The sequence below is a fragment of the Dama dama genome, chromosome X (genome assembly GCF_033118175.1).
Source record: "Dama dama isolate Ldn47 chromosome X, ASM3311817v1, whole genome shotgun sequence".
Classification (NCBI taxonomy): domain Eukaryota; kingdom Metazoa; phylum Chordata; class Mammalia; order Artiodactyla; family Cervidae; genus Dama; species Dama dama.
The window spans coordinates 120792509-120820452 of NC_083714.1; the positions used below are offsets into that span (position 1 = coordinate 120792509).

The window sequence follows — 27944 nt, forward strand, 5'->3', positions numbered from 1 at the left end:
AAACCTGACCTAGACAGAACCACTAAGGGCAGCTTCCTTGAGGCAGGTACATTTGAGTTGAAATTAGGAGAATAGCAGGGAAGGAGGCTTCAGGCAGAACAAACATGGTGGGAGGGAGCAATGACCAAAGAACTGAAATAAGGCCGAGGTGAATACTGAGCATAAAAAGGCAAAAATGCAAGCATATGGTGGCTCAGATGGTAAAGAATCTTTGTGCAGTGCACGAGGCCAGGGTTCGATCCCTGGGTCAGGAAGATCACCTGGAGAAGGAAATGGCAACCCACTCCAGCATTCTTGCTTGGAGAATCCCATGGACAGAAGAGCCTGGCTGAACAGCTAACACTTTCAATTTTCACATAGGAGACAAAGCAATGACTCTTAGGGCACACTAGGGCCTTGGTCTCTTTCTGAGGGGAGAATGGAGATCACTGGGAGTTATATATCTTAAATATTCCTTCAGGGTTAGAGAAGTCATCCTAAGTGAAATTAATTATTTTTTTTCTGCATTCAGCCACAAAGTTCCAAATTCTGATTATATGATTCCATCCCTTTTTATCACCCTTACTCTTTCTCTCTTCCCCATTGGTTCTATTAATTTGATGTATCACCTTAGGTACAATGTTTAGCAGGATAGCTCAAGATCATTCACACAGCAGGTGAAATTGTACTACTTCGTTGTGATCAGTGATAGGTAAATCAATTACCCCTTCCTATTTGTCAGTGTAGTCTGTTATTTGGAGATGTTTTTAGTAGTAAGGTGCAGATTTAACTCAGACTCATATTTACCAGAACTGTTCTTGACATGTTGAGGGTTAGGGAGCACTTTAGTAATTGGAAGAAATCCATGGACATTTTCCTGAGAAAAATAAACGTTTTTCCAGGGTAAACATACAATTTTAAAGGATAAACAAACTCAGAGAACATGCCTTACTGTGGAGGACCAACCACACTAAGGCTTTTTTATGGAAATAATGAGTAACTGTTATCATTGTTAACATCTTTTAAATGTTAAATATTTGAGGTCAGAATGATATTTCCTATAATTTACTATCAGAACTTTAAGGTCCCAGCTGAACATTTGCCCAAATGTTTTATTAGTTTCAAAGTTCCCCTTGTTTTGCAGAGTATACTTTGCTATACTGTAGGCTCCTTATATAGCCCCCTAAACAGAGAGAATGACGGCCTTCCATCTGGCCAAATGTAAATCGGGTTATTAAATGTTTCACAGCAGATGTCAACGGTACCATTTGCAAGTCTAGTGTACAAAGTGAATGTCTGTAATTCTATGATCCAAATCACAGAGTATTACCTTTTGCCTCTTTCTTATTCTTCACCTATGAATATACACCTACGTTCTCGCACTCGATCAAGAGACTTTATATTTGAATGGGAGAGATGGGGTTCATCTCCTCATTTATTTAAATGTCTTTCACTTTCACCTACCAGATGAATCAACTCATACTGATATAATCACATACCAAAATTTCCCTGAAAGTTATCTTTATATCTTCTAAAAATAGATAAAATGATCTATGTGATAAACTTATTCATTCCTAAGACAAATGTTACTTTCTCTAAAAGAGTATGCATGCATCCAAATATATATACATATATGTATATATGTATACATATATATACATACATATATTTACTTTTTACTCTAATTTCCGTGAAGGTGAGATTTATATTTTGTCCATAATTACTATAATTCTATAAATTTTCCCTTCTAATTGGCTTGTGTTTCCTGATAGCTCAGTTGGTAAAGAATCTGCCTGTAATGCAGGAGACCTCCGTTCGATCCCTGGGTCAGGAAAATCTGCTGGAGAAGGGAAAGTCTATCCAATCCAGTATTCTGGCCTGGAGAATTCCATGGACTTTATAGTCCATGGGGTCACAAAGAGTCACACACAACTGAATGACTTTCACTTTCAGTTGGCTTGTGATCCAATTTTTTAATTTTAATTATCCTGTTTTTTATATTTTGAATGGTAAAGAATCCTGAAGTATTTTTTCTAGAGGTAGCATAGTTATGATTTCTAAGTGAACAATCATGGTAATAATACTTTAAAAAAGAACAATTTTAATTTCTGTGAGTTCAAATTACATATGTATCAGATACTTATGAACTGTAACTTATTGGAGACAAAAGAGTTTGAAAACATTTATATTAAGAACAGCACCATTCTGAAGAAATCGAATGCAGGCCACAAATGTGAACTACATGTGTAATTTTAAAGGCTCTAAAAATGACATTGAAATAGGAAAAAAATAAGTAAGTCAGTGAATTTTGATAATATGTTATATTTACCCTGATATAGCAAAAATATCATTTTAAGATTTAATAATTATTTAAATTTATGTGAGTTTGTATTTTCATACCAACTCTGATATCAGGTGTATGTTTTACAATGACAACACATCTAAATTTGGACTAACTACTTTTCAGATGCTCAGTAGTCACAGTTGACTAGAGACTACTACACTGGATAGCCTGGCAGAATGTCCATGTGACTTGATCAAACAAATCAGAATAGTCTTGAGAGTGAAAAGGAGTGTTATTAACAATTATGCTGGGAAAACAAGAGTTAAACAGAGCAAAGAGTCCCTCTAATTAAAATGATAGCAATTGCCTGTTCAGTCAGAAGAAGTAAGATCATACAAAACTTAGATAATTATAGACACAAGTGTGTGAGTGTATATACATATTAGTATGTAAATTACAAGTATATGTGTACATATATTATTATAATATATATTCTACATGCATATATGTAATCTATATAACATTAATATACATGCATATATTTGGCTTAATATAGTATATATGTAGACATATATAGATATGTACGTATATATATAATTTATATTCTACACAAATGAATTTAGAGAAGAAAATTGTTCATTGGGTAAGCTTAGAATTTGAAGCAAAGGTGCACAATTTTGAGATGAGAGTTGTAAAGGAACATCTGTGTTTGATTTACGAAAAAGATGTAAGGTCATTCATAGTACTTTTCAACTGTATCAATCCATACCTGGTGACGTTCTAAATGATGGCATTTTGAAATTTAAAAATTGTTGTTCATGATGGTATCTGTTGAGTGAAGAGCCATGGGATTCTCAAATTGATGATGTATGCTGGAGGCTTGCTTGAGCCATCTTGGATGTTTGTTATCAATTTTTTGATAAAAGCCTTTAGCTAAGCTTGCATCACTGCCTTTCAATACTTTCCTTTGCACAACTGTAATGTATGCAAAGTAACAGTGTTATTTAATACTCTAAATTATGGTACAGGATGAAGTCAACCGGCTGTCAGCTCTTCAGCCTCAAATCGAGAGATTAAAAATCCAAAGCATAGCCCTGAAAGAGAAAGGACAAGGGCCAATGTTCCTGGATGCAGACTTTGTGGCCTTTACAAATCATTTTAACCAAGTCTTTGCTGATATGCAGGCCAGAGAGAAAGAGCTACAGACAAGTAAGTAAAAATACTTACAATGACTGACTCTGTCTTTTCCTAATTAGTTACTTGTCATGAAAAGAGTAAGTACTAACATGAAAGAATGGTTTCCACCAAAGAAACCATGCTCCCTACAACCTGTAGTAACAAGTAATGAAATGCTATTGTAGGCAAACAGATATGTTAGATTTCCATTTCTCTCCCTCCATTATAATTTCATGACTGTGAGAAACAAATAAAGCATATGTTGTATAGAGACATAACTTCTCCTTGGCAAGTTGCAAATTTTACAATCTGATGTTTGGAACATGGAAGGAAATAAAAGAGCTGTTGAAGCCCTGTTAGTAGGTTTTCATCAAATCCAGTTTGCTTCATGTACAAGAATATCTAGCTAGCTGTCTTGCTAATACTTCTATCAATTTCTATGAAGATTATTATAGCTGTAGCATACATGTGGCAACTGAAACTCAGCCAAGGACAAATTATTCTTTGGGCTGCATTTTACTATTGGATCACCCTAACTATACCATATCTTCTTTTTTCTTGTTTACTGGTAAAATACAACATAACCGTGGAGCAATTATGCAACTACCTACCATATGACTAGCAAATTTTTCAGGATGTCTCTTTTGTCTTTCACCAATTTGCTCTTAGGATATTCATACACAGTCCAAATACCCCTACTCATCAGCCTACTTTTGAAGACAAAATTTCCTTTGACAAGCAGGTTTTTGAGCACATTTAAGTATCAGTGAAAGGGTTTTTGAGTCACCATATATATATATGCATATGTATATATATGTACACACAGAGGAGTATAGAGTAAAACTAGATTTCAAAGCATTAAGATAAAAATATTTTTTAAAAGTTATACTTAGAGTTTTTATGAGAAGCACAAGAGCATATATTTGTTTTCTACTGAGACTTTAAGTTTGTTGGAACACACGCATTTTTAATTGCTTTCCTTTGTAAATATGCAACAAATTTACCACACAATAACATTTCTAGAATCAGTATAGTATAATATATGGGCTTTCCTCACTTTCTAATGTTTTTTCCTTTTATTTCCTGGTGAGGTCATGTATTGAAAAATGAATGCTTTTTTTTTTCCCCCTTTTACTTCAAAGTCATTTTTTGCTGAGGAGTTTATTTTACTAATAGGGAATGAAGGAATACAACTTTACAATCATGTCAGCTCCCTCTAGTGGATTTCACTGTACTTGTTGCTGGACTTCTCTAAAATCAACTGGGGAAAAGACTGAATATCCTAAATTTTCAAACATTGGCCTAATTAAGAATAATGCATTTCCATTATCATAAAATCCATAAACCTCCCTTAAAATCAAGTACATGTTGATGGTTATACTGTAACTTGGCAAAGGAGCGTATTCACTGAAATTTATTTTAGTTTATATAAACTTATTAAGGTTTAACATTTTTTTCTGGTTCTTTTAAAGGTATTTAAAATGTTGCTGTGTGATAACATATTGAATTATGATACAATAATATAAATATATAATAATATATACCCTCTATACAGCTATCAATATATTCATCTATATTATCATATCTTCTTTTCATCTTTCATATATATGATGATAGTTTATAAAAAAACTGCCAAATATTTTCACTCCATTTTTGTCTAAATAAAATATTCCCCTTTCCACTTTAGTAACCAAAATATATCTAGCACTGTGATACAATCATTTGGAAAACTTGTTTTCAGTTTAGATCAGTTCAGTCTCTCAGTCGTGTCCGACTCTCTGCCACCCCATGAATCAAGCACGCCAGGCCTCCCTGTCCATCACCAACTCCCGGAGTTTACTCAAACTCATGTCCATTGAGTCGGTTTTGCCATCCAGTCATCTCATCCGTTGTCATCCCCTTCTCCTCCTGCCCCAATCCCTCCCAGCATCAGGGTCTTTTCAAATGAGTCAACTCTTCGCATGAGGTGGCCAAAGTATTGGAGTTTCAGCTTCAGCTTCAGTTCTCCCAATGAACACCCAGTCTGATCTCCTTTAGGATGGACTGGTTGGATCTCCTTGCAGTCCAAGGGACTCTCAGGAGTCTTCTCCAGCACCACAGTTCAAAAGCATCAATTTTTCGGTGCTCAGCTTTCTTAACAGTCCAACTCTCACATCCATACATGACCAGTGGAAAAACCATAACCTTGACTAGATGGACCTTTGTTGGCAAAGTAATGTCTCTGCTTTTTAATATGCTGTCTAGGTTGGTCATAACTTTCCTTCCAAGGAGTAAAGCGTCTTTTAATTTCATGGCTGCAGTCACCATCTGCAGTGATTTTGGACCCCCCAAAATAAAGTCTGACACTGTTTCCACCGTTTCCCCATCTATTTCCCATGAAGTGATGGGACCAGATGCCATGATCTTAGTTTTCTGAATGTTGAGCTTTAAGCCAACTTTTTCACTCTCCTCTTTCACTTTCATCAAGAGGCTCTTTAGTTCTTCACTTTCTGCCATAAGGGTGGTGTCATCTGCATATCTGAGATTATTGATATTTCTCCCAGCAATCTTGATTCCAGCTTGTGCTTCTTCCAGCCCAGCGTTTCTCATGATGTACTCTGCATAGAAGTTAAATAAGCAGGGTGACAATACAAGCCTTGACGTACTCCTTTTCCTATTTGGAACCAGTCTGTTGTTCCATGTCCAGTTCTAACTGTTGCTTCCTGACCTGCATACAGGTTTCTCAAGAGGCAGGTCAGGTGGTCTGGTATTCCCATCTATTTCAGAATTTTCCAGTTTATTGTGACCCACACAGCTTTGGCATAGTCAATAAAGCAGAAATAGATGTTTTTCTGGAACTCTCTCACTTTTTCAATGATCCAGCAGACGTTGGTCATTTGATGTCTGGTTCCTCTGCCTTTTCTAAATCCAGCTTGAACATCTGGAAGTTCACGGTTCACATATTGCTGAAGCCTGGCTTGGAGAATTTTGAGCATTACTTTACTAGCATGTGAGATGAGTGCAATTGTGTGGTAGTTTGAGCATTCTTTGAGATTGGAATGAAAACTGACCTTTTCCAGTCCTGTGGCCACTGCTGATTTTTCCAAATTTGCTGAACAGTATGAAAAGGCAAAAATAGGATACTGAAAGAGGAACTCCCCAGGACGGTAGGTGCCCAATATGGTACTGGAGATCAGTGGAGAAATAACTCCAGAAAGAATGAAGGGATGGAGTCAAAGCAAAAACAATACCCAGTTGTGGATGTGGCTGGTGATAGAAGCAAGGTCCGATGTTATAAAGAGCAATATTGCATAGGAACCGGGAATGTTAAGTCCATGAATCAAGGCAAATTGGACGCGGTCAAACAGGAGATGGCAAGAGTAAGCATCGACATTCTAGGAATCAGCAAACTAAAATGGACAGGAATGGGTGAATTTAACTCAGATGACCATTATATCTACTACTGTGGGCAGGAATTCCTTAGAAGAAATGGAATAGTCATCATGGTCAAAAAAAGAGTCCAAAATGCAGTACTTGGATGCAATCTCAAAAACGACAGAATGATCTCTGTTCGTTTCCAAGGCAAACCATTCAACATCATGGTAATCCAAGCCTGTGCCCTGACCAGTAATGCTGAAGAAGCTGAAGTTGAACGGTTCTATGAAGACCTACAAGACCTTTTAGAACTAACACCCAAAAAAGATGTCCTTTTCATTATAGGGGACTGGAATGCAAAAGTAGGAAGTCAAGAAACACCTGGAGTAACAAGCAAATTTGGCCTTGGAGTACAGAATGAAGCAGGGCAGAGGCTAGTAGAGTTTTGCCAAGAGAATGCCCTGGTCATAGCCAACACCCTCTTCCAACAACACAAGAGAAGACTCTACACATGGACGTCACCAGATGGTCAACACTGAAATCATATTGATTATATTCTTTGCAGCCAAGGATGGAGAAGCTCCATACAGTCAGCAAAACAAGACGGGGAGCTGACTGTGGCTCAGATCATGAACTCCTTATTGCCAAATTCAGACTTAACTTGAAGAAAGTAGGGAAAACCACTAGACCATTCAGGTATGACCTAAATCAAATCCCTTATGATTATACAGTGGAAGTGAGAAATAGATTTAAGGGACTAGATCTGATAGACAGAGAGCCTGATGAACTATGGACAGAGGTTCATGACATTGTACAGGAGACAGGGATAAAGACCATCCCCATGGAAAAGAAATGCAAAAAAGCAAAATGGTTGTCTGAGGAAGCCTTACAAATAGCTGTGAAATGAAGAGAAGTGAAAAGCAAAGGAGAAAAGGAAAGATATTCTCATTTGAATGCAGAGTTCCAGAGAATAGCAAGGAGAGATAAGAAAGCTTTCCTTAGCGATCAGTGCAAAGAAATAGAGGAAAACAACAGAGTGGGAAAGACTAGAGATCTCTTCAAGAAAATTAGAGATACCAAGGGAACATTTCATGCAAAGATGGGTTTGATAAAGGACAGAAATGGTATGGACCTAACAGAAGCAGAAGATATTAAGAAGAGGTGGCAAGAATACACAGAAGTGTACAAAAAAGATCTTCATGAGCCAGATAATCACAATGGTGTGATCATTCACCTAGAGCCAGACATCCTGGAATGTGAAGTCAAGGGGGCCTTAGAAAGCATCACTGCGAACAAAGCTAGTGTAGGTGATGGAATTCCAGTTGAGCTATTTCAGTCCTGAAAGATGATGCTGTGGAAGTGCTGCACTCAATGAAACTTGTTTTTATTCCTTAATAATCATTAAATAAATATGGATTATATATATTAATTATATACAGTCTATATTTACACATAATTTTTATGTATTATATGTATTAAATATTACAAATTGTGTATGCAAGTTATAGTTGCATATATTATATATTATATATTATACATAGATTATATAATTTATATACATATTTTATGTAATTTATATATATGTATTATATACACATATAAAAATGGTGAGTAAAATATTCACCATGTCAAGTCATATTGCATTTAAGTTTGTTAACTAATAATTATTTTTAAGGAATTTGCCATATGTATGTTTTCCCTAAACTGACACCAGGGAGTAAATCTCATTTATTGTATCACTACATGGTGCTTTGAACATATTAAGTATTCAGAAAATAAGAGCTACCACAAAGACCTGGAAATCCATCTTGACTTTCATCCCCTCTTTCCTTTTCTTCACTAGTGTTCTTGGAGTTAAACAAAAACTTGACTTTTTAAGTGTACTTTGAATGGTGAAAATTGGTGTAAGGAATTGGTGGTTGGTACCTGGCAAAAATGATATGAGAAATAATACTAAAAGTTAAATGTGTTCTATAGTGATTGCAATTTTTAGTCTATAAACAATAACCTTATAAGTCATCTTTCTTAGTCCTCAGAGGCAATCCTTTGAAAATATGCTTATTCCCATGTCACAAGTGACCCATTAGAGCTCGAATAATGGAAAGGATTTATATATAAAATGGTTTAAGAACTGGAGAATATATTAATGCTATATTAATAGCAGTGTAATTCATGATAGCCTCAAAATGGCAGCAGCCCATATACCCATCAACTGATGAATAAATAAATTGAGTATATCCATACAATGGCATAATACTCAGTAATGAAAAATAATGAAGTACTGATACATGCTACAGCATAGATGAACCTTAAAAACATTATGCTAGTTCTATTTCCAGTTTCTTAAGGAATCTCCACACTGTTCTCCATAGTGGCTGTACTAGTTTGCATTCCCACCAACAGTGTAAGAGGGTTCCCTTTTCTCCACACCCTCTCCAGCATTTATTGCTTGTAGACTTTTGGATAGCAGCCATCCTGACTGGCGTGTAATGGTATCTCATTGTGTTTTTGATTCGCATTTCTCTGATAATGAGTGATGTTGAGCATCTTTTCATGTGTTTGTTAGCCATCTGTATGTCTTCTTTGGAGAAATGTCTGTTTAGTTCTTTGGCCCATTTTTTGATTGGCATATGACCCAGCAATCCCACTTCTGGGCATACACACCGAGGAAACCAGATCTGAAAGAGACACGTGCACCCCAATGTTCATCGCAGCACTGTTTATAATAGCCAGGTCATGGAAGCAACCTAGATGCCCATCAGCAGACAAATGGATAAGGAAGCTGTGGTACATATATACAATGGAATATTACTCATTCATTAAAAAGAATTCATTTGAATCAGCTCTAATGATATGGATGAAACTGGAGCCCATTATACAGAGTGAATTAAGCCAGGAAGATAAAGACCAATACAATATACTAACACATATATATGGAATTTAGAAAGATGGTAACGATAACCCGATATGCAAAACAGAAAAAGAGACACAGATGTACAGAACAGACTTTTGGACTCTGTGGGAGAAGGCGAGGGTGGGATGTTTCGAGAGAACAGCATCAAAACATGTATATTATCTAGGGTGAAACAGATCACCAGCCCAGGCTGGAAGCATGAGACAAGTGCTCGGGCCTGGTGCACTGGGAAGACCCAGAGGAATCGGGTGGAGAGGGAGGTAGGAGTGGGGATGGGGATGGGGAACACATGTAAATCCATGGCTGATTCATGTCAATGTATGACAAAAACCACTACAATATTGTAAAGTAATTAGCCTCCAACTAATAAAAATAAATGAAATATGACTAAAAAAAACAACATTATGCTAAGTGAAATAAGCCTCTCACCAAAGACCATATATCATATGATTACATTTATTGGAAATGTCCACACTATGCAGATCTAAAGAGACAGAAATAAATGAATGGTTGCCTAAGGCTTGACGATTGAAATGGTAGCATTGCCTCCCAAAGCAACTGCTAAAGCCTTTTCTAGAAACTGCAAACCAGAAAGATCATTTTCTACCCTAGATGAGTATGGAAAATAGCAAAAACTTTGTTAGGGTAATCCATTATTATAACAAAGAAGAAATTAAATGTTCTTTTTAAATGTAAATATGGAAAAACAGTTTGAAATATGCTTTGAACTTCTTTCAGTTGTGAGGTTGAAATCATGTCAAGGAAATTATTATTTTGTTGTTGTTGTTTGGTGATTTTTACCAGCCATTGGGGAAGTGGCAGCATTAATTATAACAAAACAAGTGTTTTCTTATTTTCTAAAACTTTTAAAGTGTGTTCTTTTGTTCTTTAACACTAGATTGCTGACACGATATTTTTCTTTTCTTCGTTAAAAAAAAAAAAGTGACAAGAACTCGTAACATGAGATTTACCCTCCTAACAAACTTTTAAGTGCAAATAGAGTGTCAAATGTAAGTCAGTGTTGTAGAGCAGATTTCTAGAATTAACTCTTGCACAATTGAAACTTTGGGGTTTCCTGGATGGTGTGGTGCTTAAGAATCAACCTGCAATGCAGGAGACACAGGAGATGTGGGTTCGATCCCTGGGTTGGGAAAATTCCCTGGAGTCGGAAATAGAAACCTATTCCAGTATTCTTGCCTGGAAAATCCGATGGACACTGATTCAATACATGGTTTTGAACACTTGGTGTGTGCCATGAAAATAATGGATACTAGGTATTTAGTGGAGAAAATTAGGAGGGTGATTTATATCTTCATGGATCTTATAGGAATAAAGATACTGAACAAATGAATATCTAAATTATATTATCATAGATTATAATCACTTAGAAAATATTATTCTGGGGTGATGACATTTGAGTCAAACTCCAAGGATGTGCAGGAACCAGCTGTATAATGAGTTATAGGAAGGATATTAGGAAAAATGGAAATACACACAAATGTCCCAAAGTAGAGAAGTGTTTGACATGTCCAAGACAGAAATGAGGTCTGGGGGGAGGAAACCGGCAAATCATGGAAAGATTAGGATAAAATCAGGATGGAGGTCATGCAGGCTACCCCCCAGAGGCTCCTGTAAAAAGTTCAGGTTATATTTCAAAAGTGTTGAAATGTCTAAAAGAGTTTCGGTTAAAGAAATTAAGTAATCTGATTCATATTTTTGAAAGATTGCAGAAGGGTCAGAGCAGAAGTAGGTAGGTAGGGGAAATTGTAGCCATACAGGCATCGCCTTGGACTAAAGCTGTGGTTACAGTAGACAAAGGAGACCTGCAGGCAGGCCTTGAAGTGCTGATCATCTGGGGAGCTGTAGTAGGAAGTACTCTTAGCAAAAATTACAAAGAATCACTTTTGCTTCCTATGGAGATAACAGAAAAAAAAAGTTTAGGACAGCCAGCAAAAAGTGATCCCTATGGCCATAATTTCAAGCTCTGTTCTTAGTCCCTACTACTCCCTGTTAAGATGCAGAGATTGGGATGGGAAATAAAGGTTGACCTGAGTTAGCTGTTTCAGCTCCAGATCAGAAACTTGACCTTATTTACTTTTATATGCAGGAAAGGGATTCTTTTGTTCTGGAAGACAAAATCTGTATCACTTTGCTTTTCAAGTCCCAAAAAGAAAAGAAGAAAAGCTGTTTGTAAATGGTCCTTTTGTTTTCATACTGTTGTCTTTATCAATACCACCAACAGCATCAATAATGGACATATTTATTTAAGCTTAATATGTGCTTCATTCCATGAGATATAGGAATTGCTCCCTGACCTTGAGAATCTTGAGAACATATGCTAAATGCCAATGGAGCGTGAAAAATAAAAAATGTTTTGAACAGCTATTTAACAGGAGTTCTTAAAGATAGGTGTGATGAACCAGAAGGGCTAATGTTAGAAAAAGTGGAAAAGAAGGAAAATGCAGCAACCCCCTCCACGAAGACTTCCCTTATATCCTAATAAATATTTCAGTAATATAGAATTTATACTTACCACAGGCTTGTTGTGTGTGCATGCCAAGTTACTTCAGTTTTTCTGACTCTTTGTGATGCTATGGACTGTAGCCCACCATGCTCTTCTGTCCATGGGATTCTCCAGGTAAGGATACTGGAGAAGGTTGCCATGCCTCCTCTGGGGGATCTTCCTGACCCAGGGATCCAGCTAGCATCTCTTAAGTCCCCTGCATTGGCAGGCAGATTTTTTTATCACTAGCGCCACCTGGGAAGCCCACAGACTTGTTTGGAATATTGTGATTGCAGTAGAAAGTGAATAATTTGTTCAGCAGGTGATTATTAGAGCAATGATTGTGAAAAGATCCAGATTTCAGTTGATTCATTGGTGGTTGTTCAGTGGCTCAGTCATGTCCAACTCTCTGCTACCCCACGAACTGCAGCACGCCAGGCTTCCCTGTCCTTCATCATCTCTCAGAGCTTGCTCAAACTCATGCCCATTGAGTCGGTGATGCCAGCCAAAAATCTTGTCCTCTGGCATCCCCTTCTCCTCCTGCCTTCCATCTTTCCCAGCATCAGGGTCTTTTCTAATGAGTTGGCTCTTCCCATCAGTTGGCCAAAATATTGGAGCTTCAGCATCAGTCCTTCCAATGAATATTCAGGATTGATTTCCTTGAGGATTCACTGGTTTGATTTCCTTGCAGTCCAAGGGACTGTTAAAAGTCTTCTCCAGCACCACAGTTCAAAAGCATCAATTCTTCGGTGCTCAGCTTTCTTTATAGTCCAACTCTCACATCCATACATGACTACTGGAAAAACCATAGCTTTGACTAAACGGACCTCTGTCAGCAAAGTGATGTCTCTGCTTTTTAATATGCCATTTCGGTTTGTCATAGCTTTTCTTCCCAGGAATAAGTGTCTTTTAATTTAATGGCTGCAGTCACCATCTTCAGTGATTTTGGAGCGCAAGAAAACAGTCTGTCACTGTTTTCCCATCTATTTGCCATGAAGTGATAGGACCAGATGCCATGATCTTCGTTTTCTGAATGTTGAGTTTTAAGCCAGCTTTTTCACTCTCCTCTTTCACCTTCATGGAGGCTCTTTAGTTCCTCTTTGCTTTCTGCCCTAAGGGTTGTGTCATCATAAGGGTGGTGCCATAAGGATGGTGATTCATTGGAGACATGGCTTTTAAAAAAATTCTGAGGAGATCTTGGATAAAATCCCTAGAAACCCATATGCTTTGCTTGTGTCAGAACACATCTTGGACGCTTCATGGGAATGAAGTGTGAGCAGCAGGATCTTTTAGCAGGAGTGGCATAAGTACAAAGACTTGACATGAGTCAAGTACATAGTACAAAGCACATAGTCAAGTACATAAGTACAAAGAGTGACAAGTTTTGGTTGATGAATAGGGTATTTATGATGATGGGACTTTGGGCTGACAGTTCATTGGATTCCAATCACAAAAGACCTTGGATGTCAAACTAAGTAAATAACTTATATTTTGGTTTTGGAAATTCAAGTTTCCATGTTTGTAATGTGTTGTTTTGCTGTCTTTTTTAAAATTAATTTATTAATTTTAATTGGAGGCTAATTAATTTACAATATTGTACATGTTTTTGCCATACATGAACATGAATCAGCCATGGGTATACATGTGTTCCCCATCCTGAGCCTCCCTCCCACCTCCCTCCCAAGGCCAGTTCATATCAATAGTCTGTTAGCCATACTATGAGTCCCCTTTTCTTTCTCGACATCTTCTGCCAGTGTTCACATTCTAAAGAAATGCTGGTACTATGTCACAGTTTATGTCATTTAATAAGGTTTGGAATTGCACAAGAAGGTCTTTCTTGGTTACATTGTTTCTCTGTCATTCTTTTAGTTATGAGGGATGGGGAAGAAATTGGAGTATATTTGATATGGAATAAAAAGAAAGAGAACTTCAACTTGAAAGTTTTTCCAAAGTAGCTATATCAAAGAAGTAGGAAGTGCTGTTGGTTCAGTTAGCTTCTACACATACACACAGAACTCATACAGGTCATCAGTAATTTCTACTTATAAGTGATGGAAAGTTTAAATTGCAGTCAATTTCATATTCACAGCAGAAATGTCAATGTTTTTAAATGATGTCACTCTCCAGACTGCTAATAAATATTCTCTTTCTCTCTCCAAATGGATTACTTTCCCCATCTTCTATGTAAGTACCGCCTAATAGAAATATAAGACATATATGTAATTTAAAATTTCCTAGTAGTCATATTAAAAAAGAATTAATTGCACATTTTCTTTGAACAGATGCATCCAAATATTATCATTTTACCATAGAAACAGAAAATTTAAATTATAGGGATATTTCTATGTTACTGTTGTGTTGAAGTTTCAGAATCTCGTGTCTCTTTGCACTTGTAGGACATCTTTATTCAGACTAAGCACATTTGTATCTAGTGGCTACCCTATTGGACAGCACAGTTCCATATTCTTTCTCTCCTTTCCATCATTTCTGTGACATTTAAGTGCCTTTCTTTTCTCTGAGTAGTTTTGTTTTAACATTTTTTGGTGGGAGATATAGTTGTGATTCTTTATCAGAAAAGTTCCATATATAACCTGCTGTTCTGAGATCTCAGCATTATTGTGATTACTCTGTTCTACAATGTGAAACAAATCTAAATTTTCAAAGTAGATCTGTTTACCTTGCTTTTCAGTTAGAGTTCTTTACCCCTTGACAGAGACGTGTGTGTATCAGAAAATATAGCATTTAGTTCCACACAGGCTCTCTTTTTTTTTTAGTTACTAATGAAATAATCTTGTCTTGTCTGGGCTCTCATTTGCTCACCTCTCCTTTCTATTCTCTGAAGTCCCTCACCCTTTTAAGTCAATTGGATAAAGCAGAGGAATTAAAAAAATATACAAGAGACATTTTTAGATGTTAATTTGATTGTACTTGGTCATCACTATCCTTCACATGACTATACTGATGGACTGGGGATCAATGGGACATTTTTTAACCTTTCAGGATAGTAGGGTATACAACATGGTAACCCTTAATGTTTACTTTCCAATAATCCGCAACACATGCTTTCAAAACTACCATCACCTGGATTAACTTTAATTTTGTGGGATATATTTCCTTAGTCATAAGACATTAAGAAGGTCATAAAAACATCCATATTTTTAAATGGCACTTTAGCAAATAGAATTGTGGAAACTGTCATAAGAATCTTTAAGATGCATGATTTATAAGCAATGTATGGCTAAATGTTAAGTACCCAGTCAGTTTTTCATGGGCCTGGGCTGGACCAAATGATGCCAATAGAACTCTTATGAAATTTTAGGATGGTTGGTTATTAAATTGGATATGTTTATTGTCTTATTGCTTTCAGTAAAGAGCAAGAAGTATCAGTTGAGTTTTAAGCTCTATTTCTATCCATAAAAGAAAAGATTGGGATTCCTCTAGATGGTGTAGGGCTAGTTCTGCTTCTGTGTTGGAATCACAAGGGCAGCATCCACACACATCTCATTGACTGGTAGGTAGAGCAGCTCAACTAAGTTTGCCCTCAGGTGCAACTAGCTTCTGCACAAGACTGTTTTCTTTCGCTTTAATCTGAAACAGAATTAGTAATCCTTCACTAGTATTCTCCATTATGTCTAGTTTAAATGAGATCAACTATGTTTTTTATAATCACTGTTAAAATAAACCATGTGGTTTATAATCACTGTTCAGCTACTACAAGGTAAATCACATTGGCTAATTAATTCATTTTTACATCTAGAAGGCAAACATGAATAAAATATATGTGTTTCATTTTATCTTATAAATTAAGAGTCATCCATTACATCTGCAGACCTAGCCTCTAAGTCCTAGATTCATATGTCCCACTACTTCCTTAACCTTTTTTATCTAGACATCCCAGTAAGTTCCAGAATGATAAGCTCTTGGTGGGCAGCTATGCAATCAACAACCACTTCCTTCTTGGTCCCTCTCACATCACAGAAAAGAACCAGTACTTATGCAGTCACACAATCAGGAGACTCAGAATCATCTTTGATATTCCCTGTTCTCCACCCACTCCCTCTCCCATTTCCATGTCTGTGATTTTTATCTCCTAAATAGCTGTCACATCCAAACTTCATATTTATTATCATCACATAACTCCAAACTACTATGGTTTTTTGCCTAGACCACTAAATTATCTCCCTATGTTCATTCTTGATCCTGAGAAACCTGTATTCTACATTTCAACCAGAAATATCTTTCTGAAGTAAAATGTAGCCATCTCACTTTGTGTGTGTAATATGTTCAATGAATTCCATTTGCTCTTACTTTAAAGGTGCCTCAATGACCCTGCATAATATGGACATTGCCTGCCTCAAGTCACAGCCTCATTCATGCTTATATGCTTCTTACTCCATATTGCTGTCTCATGTACTGAAGACAGCATAGGCTTTCCTACCTCAGATCATGTGTATATAATTCTCCCAGGAGCCCTAGCATAGCTAATTCTTATTCATTCATATCTTTCCTCAAAAGTTAATCCCTATAAGCTCTCAGTCTATATATGATGTTCCTCTTATTCACTGTCATAATACTCTATATTTCTCTTTTCTAAAATTTATTACAATTTGATCAAAACTATATTAGAATAGTATCTGGCTCCATGAGTGAAATATGAAGCTTCCATGGCGGCTCAGATGGTAAAGAATTTGCCTGCAATGTGGGAGACCTGGGTTTGATCCCTGGGTCAGGAAGATCCCCTGGAGAAGGGAATGGCTACCCACTTCAGTATTCTGGCCTGGAGAATTCCATGGATTGTATAGTCCAGGGGGTTGCAAAGAGTTGGACATGACTGAGCGACTTTGACTTTCACATGTTAGAATAGTATCTGGGTCCATGAGTAAAATATGAAATTAATGAATTCAAGAACTCTCTTGTCCTCATTACTGCATCCCTAAAAGGTATCATAGAGGCCAAAAGATAATTGACAATCAATAAATACTTGAAATATTAAATTAATAAATCATATATAATACAATAAATATTAAATATACACAGATATTTCTCATGTGTATGAGAGAGAGTTGTTGTTGTTGTTTAGTCTCTAAGTCATGTCTGACTTTGTGACCCCCATGGACTATAGCCCACCAGGTTCCTCTGTCCATGGGATTTCCCAGGCAGGAATACTGGAGTGGATTGCCATTTATTTCTCCCGGGAATCACCCCAACCCAGGGATTGAACCTGCATCTCCTGCATTGGCAGGTGGATTCTCTACCAGTGAGCCAGAAAGAGAGAGATTTTTTTTCAGGCAGTGGTGCTCATATTTCCATAGAAATCTAACATTCCTGGTTAGACTGTGATAAAAATTGTCGCTTTATCCAATTTCAAAATGGTAGAATTTAGATCATGATATTTTCCCTTTTCAAAAGAATTCAGGAGAAAACAAAAATACATGTGTGTGCATTTTCTCATCCTCTCTTTCTCTGTCTTTACAATATGAGGTGCGCTATATGTTTTCTTTGCTGTTTGTTCATTTTTAGCCAGACTAATAAATTTTAAATTTAGAAATGAATTATACCAGGAAAAAAAATCATTGGAATGAAAGAAAATCTACCTTAGTAATCTAGAAACCATTGCAGTGAGAAAGGATAAGAGAGAGAAATAAGAAAGTCCATTTAAGCTGTTCAGAATTTAGAAGGCTCCATAGGAATTAGAAAGACTTAATAGTCTGAATTCTCCAGGTAAATTCTTTCTTCTCATGTTCAAATTCTATGCTTCACCAAACACAGGTTTCCTTCTATGTTGCTGGCAAAGCTTTCTGTTTTTATGCTCAAGGCTATACTCTTTAACCTGCAGTCATTCATTCAACGAATACTGAGTCCTTGCATGGCAAGATACTGGTCACTGGGGATAGGTCACTAAACTAAACCCATGTGTTCCTTGGTCTCATAATGCTTGTAATCTTGGGAAAGATGCACCCATTAATCACAAAATCAGATGGCTATTTTTATACATCTCACATGCGTGTTTGGATGGAAATGTCTAAGGCCAGGCCTCTGAAACTAGATAAAGAAGCCTTATCCAGGCTGGGAAGGTCTGAGAAGATTTCCTTGAGAATGACCTGGTGGACACAGAAGCTGAAAGATGAGAAGGAATTAGTGAGACTAAGGGTAGTAGGTGCTGGCTAGCTAAGAATGACAGAAGTCCTGTGTCCACGGAGCACAGAGAGGAGAGAGTTATGCAAAGTGAGCCTAGAGAGGTAAACAGTCTAGAAGGGCCTCTTAAGAGCCGTGGTGAGGGTTCCAGACATTAACAGGAGAAAACTGAAACCGTGCTGATGGATTTTATGCTGTGATGTAAAATCATACATCAGTTTTGCGTTTTTAGCCACTGAGCAACGAAGATAGATTGAAAGAAAGCAAAAGTACACATGGAGAGACTAGGAAGGCTCTTTCCTTGTGTTGGTTTTTGCTTGAGCTAAATAAGTTACCTCTGAGATACTAACAAAGGCATTTGATCTTTCCTCGACTTGCCCTGCCTTCTCTCAGAATAGAGTGGGAGTTTACTTTAGCTCCCAGCGGGAGGACTTGACGTCTTGCATCGGAATACTGATCAGAAGCAGTTGTACAGAAAAAGATCAACAGTTCAGAAACTGAAATATTTCCCTTCTCATTAAACTGAAAGATCAGAAGGAAGCGATAAAAGGGAAGATAAATTAGGGCCTCCCTTAGAAGTGAAGGGACTGAAAGGTGAGCTTGGGGCCCATTGGGTAACTAGTCCCACAGCTCTTCAGATGTAAGGATTTCCTGGTTGATGAACCCATACAGGGGTAGTGAGGTAGGCAGTTCAGAAACTATGGACTTGCTAGGTCTCCTTTCAGTTCTAGCTCTCCTCAAAGCATCGCATCTGTGAAACAGCCAGGGCGTTTTCTCAGGATGCAGATAGTGAGGAAAAGAAGTGTCCAAATATCCCCAATCAGAATACAGAATAAGATTTTTCCATCCATGCAACATAGTATATAGAGCCCACATGCAATGAAGGTCTGGACTGAATATTTCATCAGGGTTTTGAAGAGAACCATTATTCAATTATTCATTGAATAATGCAAGATAATGCATGCTTTGTTGACATATTGTTTAAATTAACAGAAAGAAAAAATAGAAACACCAAGTTATTTCCTAACCTCTAGCTAGAATTCTGTTAGTTAACAGAAGAAAGATTGATCAAATGTATCATTTAATAATTTAGAACATTTCAGTGTTCATCTTCTTCTGGATTTGAGAGATTTTTTTTGTGTGTGCTGCTCTGTGCTGAAAAATAATGGATTTTTTCACTTTATGGCATTTTGTCTGTTTATCTATCTATTTATCAATCGATCGATCTCCTTTCCTCCCTCCTTTGATCTATTACATGTAGGTGGATGCTGACTGAGGTTTGGACAATCTGTAGTAGTATAAAATAAGTAACCGTTTTTTCTTGTATTGTGCTATGCTACCTTATCACCTTGGTAATAAGCTGACAAATCTGAAAATCTTTATTTCCTTATTTAATGTAAGTACAATTGCACTTATAGTCTTTCCCCAGGATACTACTAATACCAAGGTTATCCTCAGTATAGTCTAAACACTTTTCCAAATACATAGTTAATATGCTGTGTAATATAATAAAGTATGCCTCATATATATACTTTAAATGACCACTAAATATTAGTGAAGTCGCTCGGTTGTGTCTGACTCTTTGCAACCCCATGGACTGTAACCTACCAGGCTTCTCCATCCATGGGATTTTAGTATTATCCAGTGCTAAAACAATGCTATTTAAACAAACCTAAACAAAACAATTAGATCTTTTTTTGATATCATTTCCCTTATTCTTTATCTATTATGATTTGATTTTTCATCTGATCATAACTCTCTTTGCAGGATCAAGTGGGAAAAAACTTTCAAATTCACTGTGTGTGTGTGTTAGAATATTCATATGCTTGCATAGTATGTGTTCATGTGTGGGTATTTTGTGTGTGTGTGTAAATTATTTTAGAGCAATATCTATCTTTGGTTTGGCTATGTATCTGGCTCTCTCAAATATAAAATTAGTTCAGAGGAAACTAGTCCTCCCCACAAATGAAAGAACATGAGTGTCTCTATTCAGTATTGTTAACGTAGATGAAACTTTGTGTTAAACTCTTACAGTTTTCTGCTTAGCCCTGAGTGTGTCCCTTTCACTTTCCTGTTATCTTGCATCTCCCTTCTAGCTATTGATAATAGCAAATATACTATGTACCCAGCAATGGATGCAGTAATAAGCAAATATAGAGACAAATCTAGAATAAAATGTGGCATCTTATTAAGGTCCACAGAGGCCTTCTGTGGTCATGGTTCCCAATGACTCCCCTGCCCTAATACCCCCCAGACTCTACCTCGCTCACTGTGTTCTTACTACATTTTCTGTGTTCTCCCATTTTTGGGCTCTTAGACTTGTAATTGTGCTAAGTCACTTCAGTCATGTCCGACTCTTTGCGACTCTATGGACCGTAGCCCGCCAGGCTCCTCTGTCCATGGGATTCTCCAGGCAAGAATACTGGAGTGGGTTGCCATTTCCTCCTCCAGAAACTTGACATTACCTGGAAAGCTTTCCTCTCTGTATTCATAAGACTCCCTCTTTCAGTGCTTTTAAATCTGTTGTCAAGTGATACTTCCAAGGAGAGGATTTTTTATTCACTATCTAGTCACTTCCCACTCCAGTGTTCCTGCCTGGAGAATCCCAGGGACGGGGGAGCCTGGTGGGCTGCCGTCTATGGGGTCGCACAGAGTCGGACACGACTGAAGCGACTTAGCAGCAGCAGCAGCAGTCACTTTCTATCCTTTTTAATTTTATTTTATATTTGTATTATATTCAAAGAGTTTCTGTAACATATAGGCTTTTTTCAAATAATGGAAACATAGAAATCTGCAGTGCATACTGAACTACTTAAGAAATGGAATATTGCTAAAAACCACTGATGTACTTGATTGCTCCTGTCAAATTCCTTTCCCTCCCTCCACGCCCACCCTCACCATCATCTTCAGGGAGATCTTTTGTCTGTCTGTTGTTCTCAGTGTCATTCCCTGCTCTTCCCATGAAAATTAAACTTCCTAGGATTCTTTGTTTAAATTGGCTACCTGCTTGATTCAGTCAGTGGAAGACACTTGGAGGTTACTGAAGGTGAGAAGAGGAGAGAATCTATGATATTCTCTTCCCCTCTCATTGTTTCAGGGTGCATCTCCATCACTGAGAATGAATCCTCCATTTCTAGCCACTTCTGGAAACAGTATACCTCAGGGACTCTGCATCCCCAAAGAGAAATCCCCTGTGAATTCAGCTCCGGCTGGGTGGTTCCAATTATTGGTTTCTTGTGACCTAGTCTCTCATCTCCTCCCTTTGTCTCTCTGACCATGAAGATGATAGGGGCTTCCATTGCTAATCTGTTGATTACCCACCAACCCTTGTGTAAATCCTCATTTACCCCAAGATTTTCATATCTAATTCTCTATCTTAAATTCCTTTTTATTGCATTTTCCAGGAGGGTCTTCCCCACTTATTTCTACTAATTTCCCCATTTATTTCTATTAGTCATTACAGTCTCTTGATTTGTTTGTTAATTTCCTGACTCACCAATTAGATTTTGAGCATCATGAAAGCCAAGACTTTGCTTTTAAATTTTTTACTTCTTGCTTCCCTGGTGCTCAGAGCACTGAATAAATATTGGCTGAATGAAGGCATAATCAATGACTTCCATTAATTCTCCCCAGAGTATCTCCATCCCTGTTTTTATAAATGAGGTCTAAGATGCTCCAATGTTAAGTAATTTGCCAAAGCTAGTGAATGGAGAACCAATCCCAAGGCATAGGCTTACTGAACTGCGGAATCAGACTTGCTACTTGTCATGCTACACAGCCTGTTTCTGTACAAACAAAATGGAAAAGCAGTTCTGTTGGATGTTCATAAAAGAACCTGTTGATCTTTTTCAAATAAAAGTAATCCTAATATCTTCATCAATACTTTATATACTTATCTTTCTCTCCTGACATATATTAATCATCTTGATAAAATGGAACTGATGCATATCACCTGTGGCACGCTTCTAATAAATGTTTCCCAATCACTGCCCCAAGGGAAAGTAGCACTGTTAGATTCAACATACCTCCTCCGTGTCTCTACCCATAGACCCATCTCCTGCTAACTCTTTGCTTCATCATAACTAAGTACTCCTTTACTTCAGTACTATTCCTGAGAGTCATCTTTGTTTTTATAAATAATTACCTAGCATTCAAATGTATCTCGTCAATAGAGACAGAAACACATTATTTGTATGAAAGAAAGCAGGGAGGTCTAAAGTATCACAGAGACCTTTTGACATCCTTCCATATGAAATCAAAAGTGCTCAGGTTGACAAAGGCCTCTAAAAATAAATCTGGGCATGAACTGACAAATAGATATAAGTCCCTTCAGTACAATTCTCAGTATCCCTTTCTAACACACTTTCTAAAAATGTAGTTTCCATTTGAAAACCCCACTGATTAGCATGCAAAATACTTTCCTACGTTCTTTTCCTTTAGTTTAGAAGGAATTGGTATATAGAAATGAAATCCATATGCTATGTTAAATATAATATGGTTTAAATAATGCCATTTGCTCTAGTCATTTGAGATAGTATTTTGCACTGTGGCTTTATCTATTTAGGAAAATTCTCAGCCATTATCTCTTCAAATATGGCTCCTGTACCACATCTCTCTCTGTGATTCTGGGATACATTTATGTTCATTTTGCTGTTTCTTTCTATGTCTTTTGTTCTCTCATCTTTATTTTCTGTTCTTTTGTCCCTCCATGCTTCATTCCATATATATATATTTACATATATATATGTATATATAATTTATTTCTGGCCTATCTTCAGATTTACTAATTCTCTGTTTAGCTTTGTCTAATCTGCTTTGAAATCCATCCACTGTTTTGTTACTTTTCACTTATTGCATGTTTAGTATAATTTCTTTTTTATGCTCCTTAAACCACTTAAAATCATTTTTATCATTTCCAGTTTTCTAACAAAATTCTCCACCTTGAACATGGTCAGTATAGCTACTAGTCACATAATCTGTATGGGTGTGTGTATAAAATAGAAAATAATATATAGTAATAAATAGTATATATAAACATATGCATTTTAGATTTTAAGCATATGTAATGATATACAATGCACACATTGTACTTTCCCATATATACTTTTATTCCCTTATTTTATGTATAATTGGAATGAATGTATGTGTGTATACATATATATACACATGTTAGAGAAAATGCATTGTTTGTTGGTGGGTTTGACTTCGAAATTAAATAATCTTGGCTGAAAATCCTGGCTATGACACTTACTAGATGTTTGTGAGCAAATCAGTTGGCCTTCTTTTATAACCTTGGTTTCCTCAAATGTAAATGGACTAAAAATGCATGTCTCAGAGGTTTATTGTAAGAATTAAGAATCATAATATGTGTGATCATTATTAAGGTTTCTGACACACACTGAGCACACAAAAATTGTTTCTTTAGTAAGATAAGATATGAAATGATATAATTTAAAATATCACCTGCTGTTGATAATGGTACTATTTTCCCCCAAGGCAAATAATACAGAAAGAGGGTAGACTTCAAAGTCAAATTTACATGAACTCTACTTGGATTATCTGTGTCACCTTGGGCAAATTACTCAGCCTCTCTGTTGCTCCATTTTTGGACAAGTTACTCTGTTATTCCATTTCCTCACCTTAAAAAGCACTAATTTAACCATGCAGATCTTATAAGATTAAATGCCATATATGCATAGTTTCTGTCATAATCATATTCTACTCTGCATTTTCAGATTTTCACATTTTGTTAATATTTGTAATTAGTATGATTGAGTTTTCTGGCAATGTAGAAAGACAAATGACAACATTTTAAATGGTTAAATGTTTCTCTGTGTTTTTTCCCTTTCAATAAAGTTTTGGACACTTTACCCACTGTGCGGTATCAGGAGACCATGAGTACCATCCTCACGTGGATCCAACAGTCAGAAACCAAACTCTCTATACCTCAGGTTACTGTCACGGAATACGAGATCATGGAGCAGAGACTTGAGGAGTTACAGGTCTGTGACTTTTTAAAAATCTTGATACATCTCTCAAGTCTTGCTCATCTATCAAGCAGTCACATTGTTATAACCTTAATACAATACTAGAATTAAAATAATTGTGGCAAGTATGACAGTTGGCCAGCTGAAAAAAATGAAGGCTGTAAAAGCATAATCTTTAATGTATTTGTGCCTCTCTCCTTAAGATAAAGGTTCCATCTTTGGAGACAATGATATGATGTACTCATGAAATATATTCTTTCTTGCTCAGTGTGTATTTTCAGAAACACAGATTTTGATTATTATAAAAGCTCTGGTATTATTTCCTCCCCTTTGCTTGCTGATTTATAGCTCATATTTCCAACCAGCAAGTGGTAAAATTAATGTAGTTTTAAAATTAGTTGTAATTTAAACTCATTTGATGTAATATTGTAATTAGTTTTTGGAGTTCTATTAACTGTATTTTAACAGTTTTATATTAGGAAATAAAATGCTAATATTGGAAATGAAAGATGTAATTCATATTCGATTTTAGGATACCTTCCTACTAATTCTGAAAAACCTGTGGTGTATATCTAATCACATTTTATTTTGTAAGGCATTGAAACACATTTGTGTATTATATTTTAAGAGCTGAGATAATATGTCCACATTTTCTGAATTAAGAAAACAAGTTAAAACTTTAACTTTGTTTTATCAGGAGTTCTGTTTTGGGAATTGAATATTATTTACTAAAAAAAATTTTAATTTTAGAAGTATTTCTTCAAAGAAATCTTTAAACATTTCCCAGTATACGTCATCCTAATTAAACTATTTCCTCTACTATAATACAAAACAAACTATAACTGTTTAATCATTTTTCCTTTTTGTGCTGTTATTTGCAACACCTGGAATAATTTTAAAATTTACTTTGAGAGTTATGTGACTTAATAGAACTATAAATGTAAAAAAACATAGCAGTACACAGGTATAGCAATTGGGGAGTGGGTTAAGTATATAAGAAATGGTACACAGATAAATGGAAGAGAAAATTATTTATAACTATTATTGGGAAAATAAGTTATTAACTTACTGAAAACAATGAAGTCAGAACCTTGTGTCAGATGTTACACCAAAACAAACTACTACGTAGATTAAAAATTCAAAAACACTTTAACAGGCATAAATTTTGTAGAAAATTTTAATAAAACTCTACAAATATATGATGGGGAAGCACAAAAATCAGTGGAAGCGATCACAACATTGTAAAAGTACCAGAGCCAATCTTAAAGAAAAACAAAAGAAGGAAAACATCTGTCTGAATAAGTCATTAATGAGGTAGTCACCAAAAAAAGAAATAATGACTATTATTCCTATGAAAAGTTGTAACTCAAATTGAAAAGGATGTACAAATTTACAAAATGGGATATCATTTTTACATATGAAATTGCAAAAATAAATTAATACATAAATGAATACAAGAAAACAGAGTCAGATATAGCAAATACACCAATGGTTGCCAGAGGAGAGAGGGACAAAATGGGAGTAAGGAATTAAGAGGTACACACTATCATGTGTAAAATAAGATACAAGGATATCTTGTGCAGCACAGGGAATAGAGCCTGTATTCTATAACTTTAAATGAAGTATCATCTACTAACATGAGTTAATGTTTTGAACACCTGAAACTAGTAGTTTAAATCAACTATAATTAAAAAAAAATTTGTAAGGATGTAGAACAAATTAGCAATATGAGATACTATCTTTTACATACTAAGTTGGAAGAACAAAAAGAAATAAGAAAGAAAACCGAAAGCTATAGTAAGTACAGGGGCTTCCCAGGTGCCACTAGTGGTAAAAAATCCACCTGCCAATGCAGAAGACATAAGAGATGGGGGTTCGATCCCTGGGTTGGGAAGATCCCCTGGAGGAAGGTATGTCAACCCACTTCAGTATTCTTGCCGGGAGAATCCCATGGACAGAGGAGCCTGGCGGGCTACAGTTCCTGGGATCACAAAGAGTCAGACACGACTGAAGTGATTTAGCACATAGTAAGTGCAGTTGTGGCAGCAATGAACTACATTCTCACTTACTGATGGGAATGTCAATTGAATGAAAATTTTGCCAAGGAAAACTTTCCAGATCTAAATACATAGAGATATAGATAAATAGATCATAAACATAATTTAAGAGAGTGGAAAGGTTAAAATTAATTTATACAAGTAATAATGAAAAATGGTTAAAAGAACTACAGAAGCAATTAAAGTCTATGTTTTTGAAAATTACTTAATGACATGGGAAAAGGCTCACAATAAATTGCTTAGCTCAAAATGTATGTGCATACTATGTATTGTGTAAATAATCAAGGGTAACAGTTTAATAAATAAAATAAAAATAAAGTTAAAATAACTTACATATCACAAAATAAACATTATGCAACCATAAGATTATGTGTTTTACATAATTATGTGTATGTGAGTATAACATATGATCAGATATTCAGTAAAAAAAAAAAACCTGGAAATTTATCTAAAAACAGTTGTATGTTATGGGTATTTTTGCCCATTTTAAAATCTTAAACCTTTATTTGTTTATAACCAGAAAGTAACATTTAAATAAATACTGAATACAGCAATCCTAAACGTATGCATCCTATTATAAGGGGTGGAATAGATTATACAGTACAAATGTGAAATGAAGTTTGTAAATTCTCCCCAAAATGATCTGAAAATTTCACTGTGATACTACAAAACAGAACAATGCCTTTTGAAGAATAAGAAACTTCCATTAACTGGCATGAGTAAACTATCTATATGATTTAACTTATTCAGAGTTGTGCTATCACATATCGATCTTATTTAGTGATATTTTTATCTATGAAGATGAGAAATTATCTTGCTAAAGGCTTATAGTTAAGTTTACTTATAATTAAGTTAAACTCCATTAATTGAATCATAAATACAGTTATTGATATACAAATAAAATGTAATAAAATTAGATGAGCTAAAGCTCTTTGTTTCAATAAGATACAGTTTTGTATATATTCCACTTTGTTGATAAGAATAGGCATAAATTTTTAAATGCAATATTACTAAATAATCTGTAAATTACTCTTATGATTGAAAATAGATTTTAAGTTGCTAATTATTTCACATCCGATGTTACATCATTTATTATTTTAAATGTTTGAGCCACATAGCTTTCATTTTAAGTACACTTGATTTATCTGAAACTCATCAATGAAATTGAACAATTAAACTCATTAATATTCATCAGTTAGTATAAAGGCACTTTCTTTTTTAATTTTGAGGCTTTACAAAGTTCTCTGCAAGAGCACCAAAATGGCCTAAACTATCTCAGCACCACTGTGAAAGAGATGTCACGGAAAGCACCCTCTCATATAAGCCAGAGATATCAGTCGGAATTTGAAGACATTGAGGGTCGATGGAAAAAACTCTCTGCCCAGCTGGTTGAACGTTGCCAAAAGCTAGAGGAGCAAATGGCCAAACTCCGAAAACTTCAGGTAATTCAAGATTTTACTTTTTATATTGATTTTTATTTGTTTCTCTCCTAATGATGAGTTATATAATTAAAAGACATAGTCCCTTAAAGTCAGTGATAAGGCCAAAAGATACA

General features: G+C 35.9%; 1 protein-coding gene across 1 annotated transcript in view; it reads left to right on the forward strand.

The window, feature by feature from the left end:
- The window catches only part of DMD (dystrophin), a 2165569-nt gene that overhangs the window by 742926 nt on the left and 1394699 nt on the right, over positions 1 to 27944 (forward strand). The window contains exons 20-22 of the mRNA XM_061137756.1: positions 3292 to 3472; positions 24202 to 24347; positions 27619 to 27831. Coding sequence (XP_060993739.1) covers positions 3292 to 3472; positions 24202 to 24347; positions 27619 to 27831 — 540 coding nt within the window. The remainder of the gene's footprint in view (positions 1 to 3291; positions 3473 to 24201; positions 24348 to 27618; positions 27832 to 27944) is intronic.